General features: G+C 46.7%; 1 protein-coding gene across 1 annotated transcript in view; it reads left to right on the forward strand.

Annotated features, from left to right (window-relative positions):
* The window catches only part of hcn4 (hyperpolarization activated cyclic nucleotide-gated potassium channel 4), a 162,901-nt gene that overhangs the window by 96,894 nt on the left and 50,062 nt on the right, over positions 1-15,945 (forward strand). Inside the window, exon 4 of the mRNA XM_055662923.1 lies at positions 9,512-9,730. Coding sequence (XP_055518898.1) covers positions 9,512-9,730 — 219 coding nt within the window. The remainder of the gene's footprint in view (positions 1-9,511; positions 9,731-15,945) is intronic.

The raw sequence follows: 15,945 nt of genomic DNA on the forward strand, positions 1-15,945 counted from the left end.
TCTCTGGAGAGAAGGAATGGGTGACAATTTGGGTTGAGACCCTTCTTCAGACTCCAGTCCCAGCTTACCTTCGACATCGTTGTGGAGACGGGGAGGAGATGATGGAGTCTGAGACAAAATCATCATGTCACCCAAACAGGAGGGTAGACAAAAATGCTGGAGAAACTCAGCGGGTGAGGCTGCATCTATGGAGCGAAGGAATAGGTGACGTTTCGGGTCGAGACCCGGAAGGGTCTCGACCCGAAACGTCACCTATTCCTTCGCTCCATAGATGCTTCCTGGTCTTGACCCGAAACGTCCTTCGCTCCATAGATGCTTCCTGGTCTCGACCCGAAACGTCACCTATTCCTTCACTCCATAGATGCTGCCTGGTCTCGACCCGAAACGTCATCTATTTCCTTTGAGTTCCTCCAGCATTTTTGTCCACCTTCGATTTTTTTCCCGCACCTGCAGTTCCTTCTTAAGCAAGTCACCCAACAGAAGGACAAATACTCAACGAAAGGAGAAGAGCCTTTAAAGATGGAACAAACACACTGAGTGGTGTGAGCCTGCATTTAAATACTTCATGCAAGCAATCTAGTTTGGAATTGATTTTTTAGCTGGAGCAGAGAAGTCGTTGTTATGTGGAGTCCGGGCTCAGGCAGTTGAGGTGAGAGAGGCACTTTGTGGAAAATAATATTTTCAAATTGCCTCGACCTGAAGTGCTTACAGAAGCTGTTTCTATTCAGCGGAGTTGCTGCACTATCGTCTTAGGACTTCTCGAGTTTGTTTTGAGATATTCCGCGCAGTCAGTTCACATCAGCCGTTTCAAGAGACCATCATATTTGTCGCTAAATTGTTTTTTTCACAAGGCCGTCCCTGGATGGGTCTATAATGTGAAAACCATCTGTGATTAACTGTCAAAGTGATTGGGACAACAACAGTAAATCCTCCACCCCCCTTTCAAGTGGTCAGCTATTCTGAAAGTAGAAACATAGAAACATAGAAAATAGTGTCATTGAGTCGTAGCATAGAGTTGTACACTGAAAAACTTGGGGCCCTTCAGCCCATCATGTCCATGTTGTTCTTTACATATTCACTATTAACATTGGCCTGCAGTAAGCACATATCCTTAGAAACATAGAAACATAGACAATAGGTGCAGGAGTAGAGGCCATTCGGCCCTTCGAGCCTGCACCGCCATTCAATACGATCATGGCTGATCATCCAACTCAGTATCCCGTCCCTGCCTTCTCTCCATACCCCCTGATCCCTTTAGCCACAAGGGCCGCATCTAACTCCCTCTTAAATATAGCCAAAGAACTGTGGCCTCAACTACCTTCTGTGGCAGAGAATTCCACAGATTCACCACTCTCTGTGTGAAAAAGGTTTTCCTCATCTCGGTCCTAAAAGATTTCCCCCTTATCCTTAAACTGTGTGACCCCTTGTTCTGGACTTCCCCAACATCGGGAACAATCTTCCTGCATCTAGCCTGTCCAACCCCTTAAGAATTTTGTAAGTTTCTATAAGATCCCCCCTTAATCTTCTAAATTCTAGCGAGTACAAACCGAGTCTATCCAGTCTTTCTGCATATGAAAGTCCTGACATCCCAGGAATCAGTCTGGTGAACCTTCTCTGTACTCCCTCTATGGCAAGAATGTCTTTCCTCAAATTAGGAGACCAAAACTGTACGCAATACTCCAGGTGTGGTCTCACCAAGACCCTGTACAACTGCAGTAGAACCTCCCTGCTCCTATACTCAAATCCTTTTGCTATGAATGCTTACATACCATTCGCCTTCTTCACTGCCTGCTGCACCTGCATGCCTACTTTTAATGACTGGTGTACCACGACACCCAGGTCTCGTTGCAGCTCCCCCTTTCCTAATCGGCCACCATTCAGATAATAATCTACTTTCCTGTTTTTGCCACCAAAGTGAATAACCTCACATTTATCCACATTATACTGCATCTGCCATGCATTTGCCCACTCACCCAGCCTATCCAAGTCACCTTGCAGCCTCCTAGCATCCTCCTCACAGCTAACACTGACCCCCCAGCTTCGTGTCATCCGCAAACTTGGAGATGTTGCATTCAATTCCCTCGTCCAAATCAGTAATATATATCGTAAATAGCTGGGGTCCCAGCACTGAGCCTTGCGGTACCCCACTAGTCACTGCCTGCCATTGTGAAAAGGACCCGTTTACTCCTACTCTTTGCTTCCTGTCTGCCAGCCAGTTCTCTATCCACATCAATACTGAACCCCCAATGCCGTGTGCTTTAAGTTTGTATACTAATCTCTAATACTAATTAGTATATGCTAATATACTAATATAGATGTTGAGACCCAGCCTACTCAACCTCTCCCTATAGCTCACACCCTGGCAACAACATTGTAAGTCTCTGTACCCTTTACTGGTGAAACACTGAAACACTTGTGGCAGTCAGTGTTGTGGGTTGAAGGTTGCTTCAGGCCCACCTGAAAAAACACTGCCACCACTCAACCACGGCACGGGGGAGAAGACAAATGTGGCAATCACTGTGTGGGTGGTCCGTGGTGACATGGTATAGTCTGAAGGAAAACTAAGCCAAAGGCAAATTGAGTCAAGAATGTTTTGTTGCCATATATCCTGAGACAGAACAATGAAATTATTACTTGTTGCAGCAGCACGACAGGGTGTACAAGCAGCTGCCAATAGATAATATAATGTCATGTTATATAATACAATACTATACAATATAAATATTATATAATATCGAAACATAGAAACATAGAAATTAGTACTAATCTCAATAAATCTACTGACAGCATTTGTAACCATGGTATTACTGAATTGTCATTAAAAACACATTTGGGTCTTTAACAGGGGATGGAGATATGCCGTCTTTACCCCATCTGGCCATATTTCAGTCTAGACTCATCACGGTATGACTGTTTTTAGCTGGATAGGAATGGTTTAGAGCAGTTTACATCAGTGTCATTCACACACGAGTCTTTATCACAAAATTCCATTCACCCTCAACTAAATTTTCTTATGTTTTTTGGTAGAATATAATTTGCTTGGTCCCAGGGTGCAGGAGTAGGCCATTCGGCCCTTCGAGCCTGCACCACCATTCGATATGATCATGGCTGATCATCCAACTCAGTATCCCATCCCTGCCTTCTCTCCATACCCCCTGATCCCTTTAGCCACAAGGGCCACATCTAACTCCCTCTTAAATATAGCCAATGAACTGTGTGGCCTCAACTACCTTCTGTGGCAGAGAATTCCACAGATTTTCACATTGTGTGAAAAAAGTTTTTCTCATCTCGGTCCTAAAAGACTTCCCCCCCCTTATCCTTAAACTGTGTGTGACCCCTTGTTCTGGACTTCCCCAACATCGGGAACAATCTTCCTGCATCTAGCCTGTCCAACCCCTTAAGAATTTTGTACGTTTCTATAAGATACAATATAATGTATTATAATGTAATGTTATATAGTATACAATACTATATAATACAATATGATTCAATATGGCCTGTCCCACTTGGCAATTTGCGGCATGATGTGGCGTGCCGACATATTAACGCGCAGTGTTTCTTCAAGTGTCGCAACATTTTTTTTGTCACCGCTGGATTTTGAATTGTTAAAATCTTTTGGCGACAATGATATGACCCCAGGCAGTCGCAGAAAAAATCGCCATGGGACAGGCCCTTAGAACCAGTTTCTGAAGTTCCTTGTTTCTACAAGATGAGTCCAAATGACTTGGGAATAGTTGCAAGACTACAAGGGCGGATGTTGATCATTTTTAGTTTAGAGAGATAGTGTGGAAACAGGCCCTTCAGCCCACCGAGTCCGCACTGACCAACGATCACCTGTTCCTATCCCACGCACCAAGGCCAATTTACAGAAGCTAATTAACTAGTATGTCTTTAGGCTGTGACAAGAAACAGGAGCACCCACTCAGGTCAAAGGAAGAATGTACAAACTCCATACAGACAGCACCCGTAGTCAGGATCGAACCCGGGACTCTGGCGCTGTGAGGCAGCAACGCCACTGGTGTGCTACTGTGTCACCTGGGCGGCACGGTGGCGCAGCGGTCGAGTTGCTGCCTCACAGCGCCAGAGACCCCGGGTGCTGTCTATGTGGAGTTTGCACGTACTCACTCACACCGCGTGTGTTTTCTCTGGGAGCCCCAGTTACCTCCCACATCCCAAAGACGTGGACATTCCAGCATTCCAACATCCCACGTTCCAACCTCTCCCTGTAGCTCAGACCCCGGAGTCCTGGCAACATCCTCGCGAACCTTCTCTGAACCCTTTCCTGCTTGAGTCGGGATATGAGAATTTTTTTTCCCAGAGTGTTAGAAATCTACCCAAGATATTGTTGTTGCTATCGTTGAACATATTCAGTGTTGTGATCGATTATGAGATTTAAAACGAATGCCGGCTTCAAAAGGCCTGACAGTAAAATGGATTTGAAGCCAATATGAGGTTAGCCTTGAATCGTTTGATTGTTGGAGCAGGCTTAAGGGGCTATATAATTGACACCAGCCCCTGAGTATGTCTTGTATGCCCATTACTCACATTAACCACTACAGTTCTGTCGGGCTTATAACACGTGCCCAGTGCAATAATATTGAAGACAAAATACTCGGGAATCATTCTATTTTGAGGGCTGTTAGCTGTTTTTTTTGTTAAGGTATGTCATTAATTACCGCTAATCAAAAGTCATCATGATGTATGTATTCTCTGACTTTTCACCTCTAAACTGTAAAGTGCCTGTCCCACTTACGTGATTTTTATCGGCGATTTGCCGGCACCCGCCATCGTCGCAGCAGGTTGCCGAAGGTTTTCAACATGTTGAAAATCCAGCGGCGACCAGAAAAAGGTACATAGAAACATAGAAACATAGAAATTAGGTGCAGGAGTAGGCCATTCGGCCGAGCCTGCACCGCCATTCAATATGATCATGGCTGATCATCCAACTCAGTATCCCGTACCTGCCTTCTCTCCATACCCCCTGATCCCCTTAGCCACAAGGGCCACATCTAACTCCCTCTTAAATATAGCCAATGAACTGTGTGGCCTCAACTACCTTCTGTGGCAGAGAGTTCCAGAGATTCACCACTCTCTGTGTGAAAAAAGTTCTTCTCATCTCGGTTTTAAAGGATTTCCCCTTTGAGTACCAAAGAGTACGACTCTTTGGGCGACTACTCACGACCATACAGGCATCAACCCGGTTGGAGAACTAGGAAGGGGGAGGGATAGAGAGCAGGGGGAAGCTAAGGGTTACTTGAAGTTGGAGAAGTCAATACTCATAGCGTTGGGACGCAAAGGGCCTGTCCCACTCGGGCGCCATTTGCACGTAATTTACGTGACATCATTTATGTGTCACGACATGGCGCATGGTGCGTGACGTGGGCAGTGGCGCGAGGTTGCGCGCGGCTCCCCAGGATTTTGGGATGTACAAACTCTTCACGTGCCATCTGCCTGACACGCAAATGACGCCCAGGTGGGACAGACCCTTAAACGCTGTCCACGTTTATTGTTTTGTTACTATTAACTGTACAGAGATACAATTAAAAATATTATTTATATGCCACCCAGTCAAATCATACTGTACTTGTTTCGATCAAGCCATGTGCAAGGATGAGTCAGGTATTAGAATTAGTGTCCCAACTGATCTATGTCGACTGACATGCCCCATCTAACATAGAATATATAGAAGATAGCACAAGAACAGACCTTTCATCCCATAATGGCTATGCTGATTATGATGCCAAGACCAAGACATATATGACGGAACTTAACCCCTATCCCACCATTCACTGCATAGCTATAAGCCTACCCAAAAATCATTTAAATCCCACTAATGATCTGCTTCAAGCATCACCCCTGGCAGTGTGTACCAGGCATAACTCCGTCTTGTGAAAAATAGACTTGCCTTACAATTCTTCAAGCTTTAAACTTCAAGCAAATCCAATTTTCCCACCTTTGGAAATCCCACACAAACAGAACCAGAGGTCAGGGTTGAACCCAGGTCCCTGGTGCCGTGAGACAGTAATGCCCCTGTCCCACTTAGGAAACCTGAACGGAAACCTCTGGAGACTTTGCAAGGTTTCCGTGCGGTTCCCGCAGGTTGCAGGTGGTTGCCGGAGGTTGCAGGCAGTGGAAGCAGGTAGGGAGACTGACAAAAACCTCCGGGAACCGCACGGGAAACCTTGGGTGGGGCGCAAAGTCTCCAGAGGTTTCCGTTCAGGTTTCCTAAGTGGAACAGGGGCATATCTCTACTGCTGCACCACTGTGCCACCCTGATGTAAAACTTGTTAGCCATTAACATCATGAAACCCCTTCACAAGAGGAGGGCAGTGGCTGAAAATTGGGTTCATCAGTTCACAGTTCACAAGCAGAATGATGTAATTTCTACTCCGCCATTCAATCATGGCTGATCTATCTCTCCCTCCCAACCCCATTCTCCTGCCTTCTCCCTGTAACCCCTGACACCCGTACTAATCAAGAGTCTATCAATCTCTGCCTTAAAATTTTCCATTGACTTGTCCTCCACAGCCTTCCGTGGCACCACCCTCTCACGGGGAATTGGGGATGAGGAATAAACGCATCTCCTGGCTTCATCATCGATTCCCAAATCCTGCGAATGAATAAAGACGTTAGATTGTCCTTATAAAACAGAGCGCCCTTGCCAGACCCGAGGCATGCCAAACAAAATCTACAGAGGGAAATAAAGATGACCAGAGTTGACAGTCCCATGGCTGGAGTGAATATCATATGTAAATCTGGCATTTAATCCCGGAATTATTCCCAGATATTGACCTTTATCTTAAATGTTATGTTAAGAAAAAGGCTAGAAAATTGCCTTCTGAACTTTGAACCTGTGGCTGGAAAGTTTCGAAACTAAACAGCTTTGAGGCAATTGCATATTTCCTTCTTTCAATCTGTGATTTAGTTAGTTTTAGTTTTTAGTTTTAGAGATACGGCGCGGAAACAGGCTCTTCGGCCCACCGAGTCCGCGCCGACCAGCGATCCCCGCACATTAACACAGCCTACACACACTAGGGACAATTCAGACTAGGGTCTGAAGAAGGGTTTCGGCCCGTAACGTTGCCTATCTCCTTCGCTCCATAGATGCTGCTGCACCCGCTGACAAGAGCGGAACTCGCTATCAAAACATGGAGGGGACGGGGGACACATTTATTTGACGGCCACGCGCGCACGCGCGCACTCACACACACGCGCGAGGCTTCGGAGGCTCAATCCAGCGCTAAAAGCGGAGATTTTAAAATCGGGATTACAAAAACTTGGGGGGGATGTCCCCCCACCTCTCAAAACATGGGGGGGGGGGCGTGTCCCCTCTGTCCCCCCCCGGGTTTTCCGCCCCTGCCCGCTGAGTTCCTCCAGCATTTTTGTGTACCAGGGACAATTTACACTTGTGCCAAGCCAATTAACCTACAAACCTTTTCTTCTTTGGAGTGTGGGAGGAAACCGCAGATCTCGGAGATAGCACGGGGAGAAGGTACAAGCTTCATGCAGACAAGCACCCGTAGTCAGGATCAAACCCGGGTCTCTGGCGCTGTGAGGCAGCAACTCTACCGCTGTTGCCGCCCAAGTTAACATGAGCAAGAAGCAACTTCGCATCAAAGAGGCTGATTTAGTTTTGTGCCAACAACCTTCATTCTACACTAATGTTTTTTTTATTGATAAGAGGAATATTAACTGTGGATATATAACTCTCGCCCCTCAAGAGAACCTCATTTCTCAGTGGTAAAGGTCACGGATTTGGTTAGTGCCCTTGCTTAGCTCCCAATGACAATACCTCTACGGCATTTAAAAGACACTGGGGCAAATGCATTGGTAGGAAAGGTTTGGAGGGATATGGGCCAATCGCGGGCAAATGAGATAGACTAAGATAAGGGCACCAAGATAGACAGAGTGGTGGAGTAACTCACCGGGTCAGGCAGCATCTCTGGAGAACACGGCTCAGAACCTCCAGGATTCCAAGCATCATTCCACCAGAATTCCTCCAGAGTTCCTTATCCAAGCTAGAAGCAGGTAACTGCAGATGCCGGTTTACACAAAAGAATCAAAGTGCTGGAGTAACTCAGCGGTTCAGGCAGCATCACTGGAGAACACTCTTCGGAAGGACAATTTCATTTGATCGGTTACATGAATTATTTGTACAGACTCTTCAGCCCAGCACGTCCCTGCTGCCCAACATGCCTCATCTAAGCTAGTCCCAATTACCCATATTTGGCCCATACTCCTCTTAACCTTCTAAACAGGGCGAAGAAGGGTCATAGAAACATAGAAACATAGAAAATAGGTGCAGGAGGAGGCCATTCGGCCCTTCGAGCCAGCACCGCCATTCATTGTGATCATGGCTGATCGTCCCCTATCAATAACCCGTGCCTGCCTTCTCCCCATATCCCTTGACTCCATTAGCCCCTAGAGCTCTATCTAACTCTCTCTTGAATCCATCCAGTGACTTGGCCTCCACTGCCCTCTGTGGCAGGGAATTCCATAAATTCACAACTCTGGGTGAAAAAGTTTGTTCTCACCTCAGTCTTAAATGACCTCCCCTTTATTCGAAGTGTGCTGAAAAGTCACCTATCCATTTTCTCAAATTGCTTGACCCATTGAGTTATTCCAGCACTTTGTAAGTATCATTGGTATAAAGCAGCATCTCTCATTTACATTTTAACTGCTCTCCTGTGAAGTCTCTTCAGGCTATCCCTACTTTGATGAAGTTCTTCCCTCTCCAATGAGAATCTGAAGAAGGGTCCCCACCCTACACATCTCCTATCCAATATCTCCAGAGATTCTGCCTGACCCGCTGAGTGACTCCAGTATCTTAGGTATAAACCAGCATCTACAGTTCCTTTTTATTCCATTCCATTTTAAATATTTCCTATCCAAATCTATTGAAGCTGCGCTGGGATTTGAACTGGGATTTCTTCATTGTACTGCTGATGCTGGTTTACACCAAGGATAGGCACAACATGCTGGAGTAACTCAACGGGTCGAGGCGGCACCTCTGGATATGGGTGATGGAATGGGTGACGTTTCGGGTCGAGATCCTTCTTCAGACTTCATTGGTGATCTCAGCAAATGGAGACTAGTCCAGTTATTTAACCATCTTGCATGTGGTTCTACACCCACCAACACTGTTGAACCTTTAGTTTAGAGGTACAGCATGGAAACAGGCCCTTCGGCCCACCATCGATCACTCATTCATACTAGTATCCCACTTTCTCATCTACTCCCTACAGACTAGGGGGCTATTTATAGAAGGGCAAATGAACTTGCAAACCGACAGGTCTTTGGGATGTGGGAGGAAACCGGAGGATCACAGGATCACAGGAAGAACATGCGAGCTCCACACAGACAGTACTCGAGGTCAGGATCAAACACGGGTCTCTGGCGCTGTGAGGCGGAGGTTCTACCAGCTGCACCAGCGTGCTGCTGAACTGCTCGTGAAGTCCAACCTGTGCTATTGTATAAGACTGTTAACGCTGTGGTCTGTTGTCTTTCACAGGATGCTTCATGGTCGAAGCAATACTCGTACGCACTGTTCAAAGCCATGAGCCACATGCTGTGCATCGGCTACGGGCAGCAGGCGCCAGTCGGCATGTCTGACGTGTGGTTGACCATGCTCAGTATGATCGTCGGAGCTACCTGCTACGCCATGTTCATCGGCCATGCCACCGCTCTCATCCAGTCCTTGGATTCTTCACGCAGGCAGTATCAGGAGAAGGTAAGATCATGTCGAAACATTGGTTCATAGCCGGTAGGAACCTTCCGTGTCGAGATACAGCATGGAAACAAGTCCTTCTGCACACCAAGTCCAGTGGTCATAGAAACATAGAAACATAGAAAATAGGTACAGGCCCTTCGAGCCTGCACCGCCATTCAATATGATCATGGTTGATCATCCAACTCAGTATCCTGTACCTGCCTTCTCGCCATACCCCCTGATCCCTTTAGCCACAAGAGCCACATCTAACCCCCTTCTTAAATATAGCCAATGAACTGTGGCCTCAACTACATTCTGTGGCAGAGAATTCCAGAGATTCACTACTCTCTGTGTAAAACATTTTTTTCTCATCTCAGTCCTAAAAGATTTCCCCCTTTATCTTTAAACTGTGTGACCCCTTGTTCTGGACTTCCCCAACATCGGGAACAATCTTCCTGCATCTAGCCTGTCCAACCCCTTAAGAATTTTGTACGTTTCTATAAGATTCCTCCTCAATCTTCTAAATTCTAGCGAGTACAAGCCGAGTCTATCCAGTCTTTCTTCATATGAAAGTCACCTTTTAAGACTAATTTTCTTTAATTTAGACTAGTTTAATTTAGTTTAGTTTATGTTAACTTACCTTAACTTACCTTAGCTTAACTTACCTTACCTTAACTTACCTTAGCTTAGCTTAGCTTAGCTTAGCTTAGGTCTCCCTGTTGGGACCCAACTCGAATTTCAGGTTCTGTCTGAAGGAAGGTCTCGAACCGAAATGTTACTATCCATGTTCTCCAGTGAAGATGCCTGACCCATCTGACTTACTCCAGCAATATGTGTCCTCTGGTTTGTTTAGTTCAGTTCAGTTTAGTTTAGTTTAGATTAGGTTTGAGATACTGCATGGGAGCAGGCACTTTGGCCCAGAGTCCACACTGGCCATTGATCACCCGTTAACGCTAGTTCTATGTTAATCCAATAACTCATCCGATCCTCACACACTAAGGGCAATTTACAGAGGGCCAATCGACATAGACAACCCACACGTCTTTGGGACGTGGGAGGAAACCGGAGCACCCGGAGGAAACTCTTGTAGTCACAGGAAGAACATGCAAACTCCGCACAGAAAGCACCCAAGGTCAGGATCGAACCTGGGCTCTGAGACAGCAGTTCTACCCGCTGTGCCATTGTGCCTGCATCTTTTGCCCCCTTCAGAATCTTAATGGTTTAATAAAAATGATCAGGATTTAACCCAGGTCTCTGGCGCTGTGTGGTGCAAACCTTGTTATTATTACTAATACAATGTTTAGAGGACATTTGGACAGCTAGAAACATTTTAGATGAGCGCAGGCCAAACAGGCAAATTAAATATGTGTAGGAGGGAACTGCAGATGCTGGTATGCACCAAAGTGCTGGAGTAACTCAGTGGGTCAGGCAGCATCTCTGGAGAAAATGGATGGGTGACGTTTCGGGTTGGGACCCTTCTTCAGACTGATGAAAGGTCCTGACCTGATACACCACCCACCCTTTTTCTCCAGAGATGCTGCCTGACCCGCTGAGTTACTCCAGAACTTTGTGTCTATCTTAGGCAAAACTAAACAGAAGAAGGGTTTCGGCTCGAAACGTTACCTATTTCCTTCGCTCCATAGATGCTGCTGCACCCGCTGAGTTCCTCCAGCATTTTTGTGTACCTTCGATTTTCCAGCATCTGCAGTTCCTTCCTGAACAGCTTGGATAGACAGTGTTTAAGAGGGAACTGCAGATGCTGGAGAATCGAAGGTTACACAAAAAAGCTGGAGAAACTCAGCGGGTGCAGCAGCATCTATGGAGCGAAGGAAATAGGCAACGTTTCGGGCCGAAACGTTGCCTATTTCCTTCGCTCCATAGATGCTGCTGCACCCGCTGAGTTTCTCCAGCTTTTTTGTGTAGCTTGGATAGACATCTTGGTCGGCATGAAGGAGTTGGGCCAAAGGGCCTGTTTCTCTGCTGTGTAGAACCCCATAACTGTATTAATATTGAATAGCAAGACTCTTCTCCTAAACCTGATACTAATGCTGTCAGCTTCACTTGCAAACGTATTCTGGATTGAATATCGTGTAAAGCCCTGATGCACAATAGATACTTGGGAGTGAATACCAGTCTGTAATCTAATCAAGGGTTCCATTATTGTCAGAAGCTGTGAGAATGTCCTCAACTCAGAGATTATGTTCGTTTAAATTGCCTTCGGGTTATCTGTGCCAAACACAACACAAGTTGCTGTTGTTTCATCTGCTCTGTATTCATTTGTGTTCCAATGTGTTCTGTATTGTTCGCACTTCATGGTGTGCTGGGGGCCTGATTATTTCACTGATCTTTGCCACAATGGATCCAGGGATTGAGGACTTCTGAAGGAAGGTTAGTTGGGGCTAGATGTTGGGGCTTTTTTTTTTTTTTTTTTGTAGCAAGAAAAGGGTTGAGAGGAGTGACCGAGAAGGAAGTGCCAGTTTACGCCAAAGATCGGCGCGGAATGCTGGAGTGTCTCAGCGGGGCGGGCAGCATCGCTGGAGAACGTTTTCTGACCCGCTGGGTTACTCCAGCAAGGCTGAGAGGAAGGTTGACACAAAAAAGTTGGTTCCCAGAAACTCAGTTGGGCACAGTGGCACAGCGGTATGGAGCGAAGGAAGACCTAGGCAACGTTGGGCTCGGGCCGAAACCCTCTTCATGACTGATCGGGGGCGGGGTGGGTGGGGACAAGACTCCAAAAACATCCAGGAGTAATTGGTTCCTCTAAATTGAAATGACCTGGTGTGTGTGTGGGAGGAGAAGCAGTGGGGCTGAGGCAGGTCGGGACGGACAGCAAGGCCTAAGGGCCTGTTTCCATGCTGTATGTCTAATGCCCCCGTCCCACTTAGAAAACCTGGTGACTTTGTTCCTCCAATTTCCGGTGCTGCCGATGTGGATTCAACTTTAGACCCAGGACAGAGGTTTCCGTCGGTTTCGGAGTGGGAGGGGGAGTTGAAGTGCTAAGCCAACGGGAGGTCAGTTTGGTTATTGCGGGCACCGAGCGGACACAAAAGTAGGCCCGAAACAGTTACCTATTTCCTTCGCACCGATAGCGATCTGCTGCACCCGCTGAGTTTTTCCGGCTTTTCTGTATAACCTTCGATTCTCCAGCATCTGATGGGACCCTCATTCAAACCTTCAATGAGAGGGGGTTTGGAGATAAAATAAGTTGCAAGACTGTCTTGGGATTGCCCCGCTAGGGGCTAGCACACAGTTGATGGACCGAAGGGCCTCCAGTTGTACGATTCTACAGATATTTGCTTAGAAAATTAGTTATGGAGAATTCTGTGGCTGCTACTTATCAAAGATTAGGCTGCAAGAATCAAAATTAGCATTATTAATGTTGGTGCCACACTCAACAATTGACAATGATTAGAATAATTTACATTTATATAGCAGGTTTAATGTCAAAAGTGACAAAAATAGACACTTAGAGCAAGCTACAGAAGTCGTATTAGAACATAGAAGCTCGAACAGTACAACATAGAAACAGGCCTTTCGGCTGAAATGGTTTGTGCTGAATATGATGTCCAGATACACGAGTCTCATCCATGTTCACCAGAGATGTTGTTCAAGAAGGAACTGCAGATGCTGGAAAATCGAAGGTAGACAAAAGTGTTGGAGAAACTCAGCGGGTGCAGCAGCATCTGTGGAGCGAAGGAAATAGGCAACGTTTTGGGCCGAAACCCTTACGGGTTTCGACCCGAAACGTTGCCTATTTCCTTCAGGGTTTCGGCCCGAAACGTTGCCTATTTCCTTCAGGGTTTCGGCCCGAAACGTTGCCTATTTCCTACGCTCCATAGATGCTTCTGCACCCGCTGAGTTTCTCCAGCACTTTTGTCGACCTTCACCAGAGAGGCTACCTAGAGATCAAGAACCAGAGGTCATACGGTTGCAGTGAAAGGGGAGTGGGGGGGGTAGGGAGGGGGGGGGGGGGAAGGGAAGATTTAATGGGAACCTGAAGGGTAGCTTTTTTACACAAAACGTTGGATGTATGGAATGAGCTGCCGGGGGAGGTAGTTGAGGCAGGGACTATCGCAATGTTTAAGATTCTATCAAGGATAGAACATAGCAAAAGGATTTGAGTATAGGAGCAGGGAGGTTCTACTGCAGTTGTACAGGGTCTTGGTGAGACCACACCTGGAGTATTGCGTACAGTTTTGGTCTCCTAATCTGAGGAAAGACATTCTTGCCATAGAGGGAGTACAGAGAAGGTTCACCAGACTGATTCCTGGGATGTCAGGACTTTCATATGAAGAAAGACTGGATAAACTCGGCTTGTACTCGCTAGAATTTAGAAGTTGAGGGGGGATCTTATAGAAACTTACAAAATTCTTAAGGGGTTGGACAGGCTAGATGCAGGAAGATTGTTCCCGATGTTGGGGAAGTCCAGGACAAGGGGTCACACAGTTTAAGGATAAAGGGGAAATCTTTTAGCACTGAGATGAGAAAAACATTTTTTACACAGAATCTGTGGAATTCTCTGCAATTGAAGGTGATTAGGCCACATAATTGGCATATTTAAGAGGGAGTTAGATGTCAAAAGTGGCTAAAAAATCAGACACTTAGAGCAGGCAGGTACAGAAGTCTGATTAGATGATCATCATATTGAATGGTCGTGCAGGCTACGAAGGGAAACATGGCCTTCGGCTGAAAGGGTTTTTCTATGTTTGATGTAACAGATTTAGAGGGAGTACTCATCCATGTGCAGACCAGAGATGTCTGTTCCAGAAGGCAGCTGCCCTACCCTGGAGCCCCCAGGGAGACGTGGTCGTCCAACTCAAGCCGTTCAGGACTCAGTTGTGCGGCTGTTTTTAAAAGGCGGCTTTGAGGCGAAACGGGCGCCCGCAACGTTGCGTTTCCTTCAGGGTTTCGGCCCGAAACGTTGCCTATTTCCTTACGGGTTTCGGCCCGAAACGTTGCCTATTTCCTTACGGGTTTCGGCCCGAAACGTTGCCTATTTCCTACGCTCCATAGATGCTGCTGCACCCGCTGAGTTTCTCCAGCATTTTTGTCTACCTTCACCAGAGATGCTACCTAGAGATCAAGAACCAGAGGTCATACGGTTTAGGTGAAAGGGGAGTAGGGGGGGTGGGGGAAGGGAAGATGGGCCAAACGCAGGCAGGTGGAACTAGTGTAGATGGGGCAAGTTGGGCTGAAGGGCCTGTGAGACTCTATGACTCTATCTATAGTTTTCTTTACCTACAATGTATAGAACAGCAACTAATGCAAAAGATAGACACAAAAAGCTGGAGTAACTCAGCGGGACAGGTAGCATCTCTGGAGAGAAGGAAGGGGTGACGTTTCAGGTCGAGACCCTTCTTCAGGCCTGTCCCGCTGAGTTACGTCAGCATTTTGTGTCCATCTTTGGTTTAAACCAGCATCTGCAGTTCCTTCTTACACAGCAATTAATGCAATGTAACTGCAGCTGTCCACCAGTGCTTCTTACAGCAATGGTTTGAGGAGGAAGGCGAATCTTCTTTCGTGCTGACAAGAACTGCAGTCATTAACAGTTGATTAGACAGCCTAGTTGTCGACCCCTGCCACTTGCCAAGTCCCGTCACTGCAAGTCTCTGGTGGAGACGAGGGCTGCAGTGAACTTGTCGGTGCTCAGTTCAGTAAGAGCGGCAATTCTTTGACGAGTGAAAATTAAACTGTTGCAAACTCTTCTGCTCGGATTTTGGATGAGTTTATTTTTGTTTAGTTTAGAGATTCAGCGCGGAAACAGGCCCTTCGGCCCACCGAGTCCACTCTGACCAGCAATCACCCCATCCATTAGCACTATCCTACACACACTGGGGACAATTTCCAATTTTTACTGAAGCCATTAAGCCCTAAAAAACCTGTACGTCTTTGGAGTGTGAGAGGAAACTGGAGCACCCGGGGAAAACTTTAAGGTGAGAGGGGCAAGGTTGATAGGAGGTACACAAAAACGCTGGAGAAACTCAGCGGGTGCAGCAGCATCTGTGGAGTGAAGGAAATAGCCGACGTTTCAGGCCGAAACCCTTCTTCAGACTGATAGGGGGTGGGAGGGGAGAAGGAAGGAAAAAGGAGGAGGAGGAGGAGCCCGAGGGCTGAGGAAGGGGAGGAGACAGCAAGGGCTAACAAAATTGGGAGAATTCAATGTTCATGCCCGCAGGATGCAGACTCCCCAGGCGGAATATGAGGTGCTGTTCCTCCAATTTCCGGTGTTGCTCACT

This window comes from Leucoraja erinacea, chromosome 36 (genome assembly GCF_028641065.1).
Source record: "Leucoraja erinacea ecotype New England chromosome 36, Leri_hhj_1, whole genome shotgun sequence".
In the NCBI taxonomy this organism is placed as follows: domain Eukaryota; kingdom Metazoa; phylum Chordata; class Chondrichthyes; order Rajiformes; family Rajidae; genus Leucoraja; species Leucoraja erinaceus.